Source organism: Apaloderma vittatum, unplaced genomic scaffold (genome assembly GCF_000703405.1).
Source record: "Apaloderma vittatum isolate BGI_N311 unplaced genomic scaffold, ASM70340v1 scaffold27378, whole genome shotgun sequence".
In the NCBI taxonomy this organism is placed as follows: Eukaryota; Metazoa; Chordata; class Aves; order Trogoniformes; family Trogonidae; genus Apaloderma; species Apaloderma vittatum.
The window spans coordinates 1-8,258 of NW_009729452.1; the positions used below are offsets into that span (position 1 = coordinate 1).

General features: G+C 49.7%; 1 protein-coding gene across 1 annotated transcript; it reads left to right on the top strand.

The window, feature by feature from the left end:
- Positions 1 to 427: 427 nt before the first annotated feature.
- LOC104267408 (elongation of very long chain fatty acids protein 6-like) lies at positions 428 to 2,682 on the top strand (the record flags this gene model as incomplete). The annotated part of the gene is made up of 3 exons (XM_009874451.1): positions 428 to 559; positions 1,539 to 1,690; positions 2,261 to 2,682. Coding segments are annotated over 3 exons (706 nt in total), but the record flags the coding sequence as incomplete, so codon positions are not given.
- Positions 2,683 to 8,258: the final 5,576 nt, after the last annotated feature.

Sequence of the window (8,258 nt, forward strand, 5' to 3'; positions counted from 1 at the left end):
AGACGCAGGCAGCCACCGCAGCCCTAAAGCCATGGAAAGGAGTGGGACATAACACCCAGCCCTCGAGCCTCTGCCTTTCTGGTGCACCTGGCCTCTTTCGGCAAAGGGCCACCTCTGTCTGTGGGGTCTCGTATGTAAGTGGATGAAGAGCATTGATGTGTTTCCTCAGGATCCCTCTCACAGGTTACCCTATCCCACCTTGTCCCATCAAAGTCTAGTGGAAATCTCCATGGAGTAGTAGTTCACTTGCTTTTCTGCAGTCCCCAGGGTTTTTCTTCACCAGCTCTGCTCACTGTCAGAAGCAAGATACCAAGTCCAGCCTTAATGCAACCACGGGAGATGGTTTTTTTTCTTGGTGAGAATGCCCTGCCGGGGCTACAGCAATCTGGCTGTCTTTTCCTAACTGTCCCCTCTCCTCTACTTGCAGGCACAGAACTCTATTTTATTCTGTGACTTATCTGATCCTGATCTTTGGAATCCAGCATTTCATGAAGAAACGGGCAGGCTACGACCTGCGCCTGCCACTGACCTTGTGGTCCTTCAGTCTGGCCTTGTTGAGGTAAGAGCCTTTGCTAAAGCCAGAGACAAGTGTAGATCTTCCCCAAGGACTGAATTGATGGGAAATTCTAGGTAATCACTATGTCATTAGGAAAATAAAAGTCTTTTTTTCCCCTTGGAGGTCCTGTCCCCTAAGGGTAAGTGAACTGTTTATACAGCCATGCAAGATCAATCTAGAACACCTTTTTGCAAGCTGTCCAGCCCATATTTTGTAATTAAACAAGCAGAGGTCGATTTTCCAACATTACTCTCACCCCCACACCTTTTCAGTCTGTTCAGTGGGAGAGGGCAAAACTAGACTACTGCCTCTGGAGCTGCAGAGGAGTATCTCTGCCTACATGCACAAGCTGACTTTGGTCAAGTCTAAGGGACACTGGTTGCCCTCTGTGAGGTTAGGGCATGGCAGTGCTCTGTAAAATCACAAGCTGTGGGAGACGGGAGGAGGGTCAAGGGATGACCGTTCGTGGTCTGTTTGGAGATGAGTTCCTGTGGATGAAACATATAGGTTGATAACAAAGAAAAAAGAACATTTCTTCTCATAAGCTATAGGAACTGTCTGCCACAGGAAGTTGTAAATGCTCCCTGGGCGCCCACTGCTGGCCCTTGTCAGGAGATAATTGCCCCCCTTTCCTGACCAGACGTGGCAGCTCTTACTCGAGTGCCTCTTCAAGCAATAGGAGCAGAGGGTGTAACAAGGGAGCATTCTTTGCTGCTCAGACCTCAGCTGCTGCCATCCTCCAGGAGCTGCTTCAGGGCACCAGGAAAGCTAAAGGGCTGTGTTGGTGGCTCACAACCTACTTACACTTTGTGCCTTGCTGTTGTTCTGGTGTGAGCAATGGCCCTTCCCTGCTCTGCCTTGCAGGTATATGTGTGTTTGAAATCCTGGCCAAGAGGTCTTGGGCAAGCCTGTGCCCAGCAAACAGGGGTCTGAATCTTGCTCGGAAGTCTAAGTGTAGAGCTGTCCTTGTGTTTTCTTGCAGTGCCATTGGGGCCCTTCGGATTGGGAAGCAAATGTCCTTCCTCCTTTTTACCAAGGGATTTAAGCAAACCGTCTGCAGCCAATCCTTCTATGTCCACCCTGTCTCCAAGCTTTGGGTCTATTTATTTGTGCTGAGCAAAGTCCTGGAACTGGGTGAGTTTGAAATTTCTCATTATCCCATGCCTTCATAACCTCTTTGCTTTTACAAGCAAGGCTTTTTTACAGGTCTCTCTAAATGTTATTCAGAGAACAGGACTGTCTAGCCTTGCATGTATAATTTTCTTGCTTGCTGTTGCTCAACCCAGAAAACACACTCGCTCTGCACAGAATTGCAGCCTGATGTTATTGCTCTGGTTTTATACCCAGGCCAGCACCTGAACTATGCAATTCTGCACTGGGATGACTGAAGTAAGGGGGCAGCAGGCAGGCAGGGGAGGACTAGGCTTTCTACCCAGTTTCCAAAACTACGGAAGAGCTGGTCTGAAGTGCTGTGTGAGTAAGCAAGCCTAAGACAAGGAGCTCTCGTACCACAAATGTGCTAGCAGGTAGATGCCTACATGGGCTTTATTGGTACACATGATTCCAGTGGGAACCTATGGTTTCAGGGGGATCAAGCCACATAAGGTCTTCAACATTGCTCCTCATTTGTTCTGCCTCATATGAAAACTTGTGCAACTACTGTACTTTTACCTGACTAATGACACACCTCTCTCTCAACCCAAGGTGACACCGTGTTCCTTGTTCTCCGGAAAAAGAAGCTCATCTTCCTCCACTGGTACCACCATGCTACTACAATGATTGTTGGCTGGCATGGCTATAAGGATATGTCACCTGGCATTGGCTGGCCTGCATTTTTGAACTTCAGTGTCCATGCTATCATGTACTCCTACTACACTGTGAAGACGGCAGGCTTCCAGGTACCCCGCTTCATCAGCATGGCAGTCACCACTACACAGATAGCTCAGATAATGGGTTATCTAATAATCAGCATCTTCACCATCTTCTGGATAGATGATAAGGTCTGCCCTATCACATGGACAAATTATTTCCTTTCATTCGCGGTGTTTATCAGTGTGCTGGTGCTCTTCTGCAACTTCTTCTGGAAGACATATCTGAGTAGTACTGAGAAATCAAAGAGGGAATAAAATCAGGGAGGGAGCAAGGGACTGGGAAGGGGGAAAGAGAGAAAGGGGAAACTTTTCACTCCTATTTGGAGATGGGATGGGTGTGGGGGGGTCTAGGAGGAGGTCATTCTGGTCAACAGCCTTCAGATTAACTTGCGCATTGGCCTTTGGTGTGTCTGCCTTGCAGTGGGTGGCATGCCAGAGTGAGGTGTGGGTTGTCACAGGCTGATAACAGGAGGAGAGTGGAGGTGGCTGGGGCCTGGGGACCATGAAGCTGCTGTTCTGCTTTTTCCTTTTCTCTGCATCACTCAGGTTTGCCTTGTGCCTCAGCTTCTTCCCAGGGACTGCTTAGAGAGGAAATCTGAGGGGAAACTTCTCTCAAAACAGCACTGCTCCATGGTCCCCAATTCTGAGATAGAGCAGAAGAGCAAAGCCCAAACCTGCTGTTATTCCACATGCGGGACAACCCCAGTAGGTTGCCAGTGGAAACAGCACTGAACTGGAAAATCCCTGCTGTTTTTTAAGGCTGTGCAGGGAAGGGAAACAGGAATGTCTTTTTCATCCTGGAACCAAACTTGTAAGGCCCCTTCAGAGGTGTTCTTCCCACTCAAACCAGCGGCTGCTTCTAACCAATATGATGCTGGTTTTAGGCTTACATGGCTAACATAGAGAGAAGAGGAACCATTCCCCACCTCATCTGGTGCCCCTCTCAGTTCTGTCCTGGGCCGTGATGAAGATCCTGCTCTGCCTCTGTACACTGACAGGACGTGGGCCAAGGCACTCACATGCTCTGGGACCAACCCTGTCACACGTTTGTACCATGGCTTTGCACAAGTCCTTTCTTCCATCCCTGTACCTCAGCTTCTCCTCTTAGTTTGGAGTAACACTGACCCCTTTGTACTAATACGTGGGGACAGGGGCTGCTTAAAGAGGGCTTTGTGGTCAGGTGCTGTGCAGATGCAGAGGGCTGTGCAGTACTAATGGCTCACCATGCCCGAGGCAGGCATGCTCATCCTTTTCTCACCCAGGCCAGAGTGGTGACACCTTCCCCTTTGAGTCATCTTCCAACTCCAAAAGTAGCCTGTATCCTCAAACAGAGAAGTAGAGGATGTGGATCTCAAGCTTGTTGACTAGCAGGTGAAACCCTCACAGGATGATTCTCTTCGCTAGTTTACACCAGTCTGGGCTTTATCAGTGTAGCAGTAATATTGACCCTGACCCCCTGCCCCTTCCTCAGTTCCCTTCCCCTAGGGCTGGGGTAAGCGCTGGCCCCGCTGGCCCCTGCTCGTAGGAGGGGGCTGACAGGCCCAGGGGAAGCTTGTGACACGAAGGTCCAGGAAGGGGTTCCATGGGGTCTTTTCCAATTGCCACACACCCTCTGGACCTCCCCAGAAGAGTCCTGGGTGAGAAGATGAGTGGTGATGCCTCCTGCAGCCAAATTCCAGCCTCTTCTCCTAAGACCACAAAACATACGGCTAGAAAGACTGTGAATTGAGCCCAAGCAATGACCTGACTAATGCCTTACCTGATCTGCTATAAATGCTGAACTGGTATGCGAGTGATCCAGCTTAAAGGAGCTTCTGGGTGATGGGATGATAAAGTGAGACATGAAGGGCTCTGCCAGGCTCTCCCTTCTCCTCTGTGGTGCAAGGAACAGAATCCCATGAACTTTAATGGCTGTTATCCTGAGTGTGCCCCTTGTAGAATATTAAAAAATCTATTTAACCTGAAGAGCTACTGCCTCAGACCCTGGGAGCTGAGCAGGGCCCAGCTCTGCTCTGCAGAGCCTTTGAGGCGTTGCCTGTGGTCCCAGCCCTGGGTCAGCTCCTCTGAGGGTGCATCTGCGACTGTGTGATGTGTAAAAATGACTAATAAATGCTGTCATGTATGGATTGATTTATTTGATGCCTTTTTCGTACCTGACCTTTGTTCTGCACCGTCAGAGAAATGTTGCTTTCTCCATCTCAGTCCTATGTCTTCCCAAGGGTTAGCAACAGCAAAGTGTCCGGCAGGACCTGTCTCTTCTTCAGTCACCAGCAGCCAGTCCTGCTGCCCCAGACCCTTTGCTCACCATTGGGGAACTAGAAATTAGAGGGACATGGTGCTATTTGTGGCAATTTATGTGACAGCCATGGTCCCAGTGAGGCAACCACTAGCTCCCCCCTCACACATGCCTACAGCTGCTCCCTCAGCTGAACTAGGTATCCCCACAAGTACAAGAGCATTGAAGAAGTGATGAATTTCCACCATTGCTCTTTTCTGCCTAAACTGCCTTGGTGCTTCAGAAGTGATGAGGTCAACTGTCTGACCACCCTCACTTTGCCAGCACTGCCTCGCTCAGCAGTGCAGAGAAGAGCACTGGGAGCAGGGCTCTGCATCTCCAGAAAGTGTCACTTCTGGAAGAGTTCTTTGCTACTGGTCCATCCATGTAGGCTTCTGGGGTAAGAAACATCTTTCATGGGGTAGGAACCATCCCAGCAGAAGGAGCGTTTGCTGAGAGTGCCTTGTAGGGACCGTCTCTCCCTCTCCAAGCAGCATTGCAGCTTTTCAGATGGCCTCCACCCCTTCTCCAGGAATGACAGTGCTTGCTTTCCGACGCTGCCAGGAGGGCTTGCCTTATCCCACCTGCCCTACACCCACCCCAGGGAATGCACACCGTGGACCTAGCATCAGCCCCTTCACCCTGCTGCCGTCTCCGACTAAACAAGAAATAACAATAAATTGCCCAGACCTAGGCAGAGGACGGCTTTGATTTCTCCTGTGTTTTATGTTTCTGCTACTGTTGTTTGGCAAGTTGTCTGGAGTGCTGAGCTGCAGGTGTGAGGAGCGTGGTGGAGCTCGCTAGGACTCGAGGAGATAATAACAGCATCCTCCTTCCCCAGGTCAGTGCTATTTCCCTAAAGCTTTGTGGAAATGACTTCTCCTGGTACACTGTGAAGAAAAATTCTTCTTCTGTGTTGCTGGTGAGCTGAAATAGCCGACAGATCTGTTTTGGAGGGGGCATATCTTGAGTTTTTGTCTATTTTTGTTCTTTTCACTTTGAAGGCACAGACGACAATTAGTTGCCTCTCTTGTGCCAGAGTTGTTTCTCAGGGGCAGCCATGGTCCATGCTGACTGTGCCTTTGGGGACCCCTGTGTAGCTGGAGCTTAGGGGTGGCCAGAGGGATGTGGGGAAGACACAGGGTGCAGGGGAGCAGCCCTGTGACTCTGGCACAGGCAGGGCAGGGGACACACTGCAGCAGGAAAGACTTCAAGGGCAAGGAGGAGACGGAATCCCAGGCTCCAAGAGGTGGCAAAACAAGACTCGAGAGCCAGCAAGGACCAGTAGAGGTGAAGGATTTGCCCGGAGGCTTTTCCTCTCTTCTGGACACCTCCAGCCGTACGCTACTGCTGCCACCAGGTGACAGCACCCCACTGGCCTCCGCCACCAGCCCATGAGCACATTGTTGGCTCATATTCAGTTTCTCATCCACCAACACCCCCAAGTCCTTCTCCACAGGGCTGCTCTCAAGCCACTCGCTGCCCAGCCTGCACTGGTGCTCGGGATTGCCCTGACCCAGGTGAAGGACCTTGCCCCTGGCACTGTTGAACCTCATGAGGTTCTCACAGGGCCACCTCTCTAACCTGTTAAGGTCCCTCTGCATGGTGTCCCTTCCCTCTAGCGTGTGGATGGCACCACACAGTGCAGTGTCATCACCAAAGTTGTTACAAACTCCAGCCTGCAGTTTGGAGCGCTATAAAGAGACAGTGGTAAAAGCCAGAGATGTCAGAAAACAAGTCTCCATTGTATTAACAGTAAGAGAATAACCAAGGACAGTGTCGTGCTGCTCTTCAGCAGAGAGGGCAGCCACTGAGGAGACTCAACGGCTTGATACACTTTGCATTAGCCTTCAGACAAAGACAGCTCAGGGGAGATGGATAGCACAAGCCATGCCACTGACAGGGCAAAAAGTCTGGCCTTGAATAAGGAAAGCGCAGTTAAGAGAGTATTTAGATAAACAGGAGTTTTTCAGACCATCTGGGTGTGGTGAACTTCATGCAAAGCAATCCCAGAAACATTTGCTGTTATCTATGAGAACTATCGGTGGACAGTGAGGCAGGGAAATGCAACTTTTGTATTCTCCCTTCAAAATGGAGACTGGGGTCAAAAGCCAGGAACTGCTGATAGTTAAATCCCCTCACTCACCCACCACCCAAAAAATTCTGGAACAAATAAATTTGCTACTTGTAAGCAGTGGAGTAGAGCAGGAGCCATATGGACTTGTCAAGAACAGAATCTGGTCAAAGTAATCCAATTTTCCTCTACGACAGGGTAAGGGCATGGTGAAGAAGAGCCCTGGCTGCCATTTAAGTGTCTTTTAAGGACGATGTAGATAGGATATTTGGTAGGTACAAACCCAATTGGATAATTATACCCAGAGAGTTATCTACAGCTCACTGTTGAAAAGGAAGGGGTCTGCTGAGTGAAGTTCAGGGACATCTGGTCAGGGTCTGGGTTTTTTCAGCATTTCAATTAATGACCTGGATGATGGAGGAGAACATGCAGTTGCTAAATCTGCAGGTTGGGAACTATCCAGTGACAACATTACTTGCCTAGCAGGTCTTTAGAACATGCAGAACCCTGCTAAAACCACCTTCCTGGGCTGCGGTATCAAGGACAGAAAAGGAGGGAGGTACTGGGGACTTGTGAGAGAGAGAAGTCCTGGAAAAGGTCTGTGGGACACTTGCTGTGTTTGTGCTGGACCAGAGACCATGACGTCCATGTCCTGTCCCCATGGCATGGGGAAGGAGTTGAATGTGGGAGGCTGTACAGGCTCAGCTGCATCAGGAAGGCAGGTGGCATTTGGAAAGCAGGGGACCTCTCCCAGAGCTTCTGCTGCCAACTTGCTCACTTTGTTATTTACTGTTGGCCACTTCTGGTGTCTGCAGATTTTAAGGTTTTCCCAAGGTTATGTCAGTTGTTTGGTGCCACTATCACTATCAGCTCAGAGCTGGTGCGAAGTTTGCCTTCTGGTCTGGATCCTACATGGTGCAATACCTCTGACTGCATGACCACACCATCTTCTCCATACAGGATTGGGAAGGAGAAACTTGAATGAACTAGCCAGCCTGCAGAGCCACTGGCCCCACACTTACATGCACCAGTTGCCTCATGTGGGTACTGACTGTGTCTGTCCCGCTCAGAAATCAGACTGGTGTGGCATAATGTTAATTGAAATGACTGCATGGAAAACCTCAGGCTCAAAAGTCAGTACCTAAATTAGGTCTTGAGTTTTCCCCACTAGCTCCATCAGAGAATCATGAGAATCATGTGCTGGAGTTGGCCTTCTGCTCTGTGTACTTGGGCATATCTTTCATTGGCTGAATCCTGCAACAGTCAGCAGCAGCCAGCCTTGTGTGCCCCCACCCAACCAACCTTGTCTTCTCTGCAGGACAAGTAGAGGATCTTCACAAGTATCATAGCAACACAGAGAACAATCAAAGCTGCAGAGAAACTGCTCAAGGCAAAGCACAGCTACTAGAGCATGTTAAAAGGGAAGGAGGAGCTTATGTTGCTCTTGGCCTCGTGTCTTGGGTTACAATATGTAACCAAAAA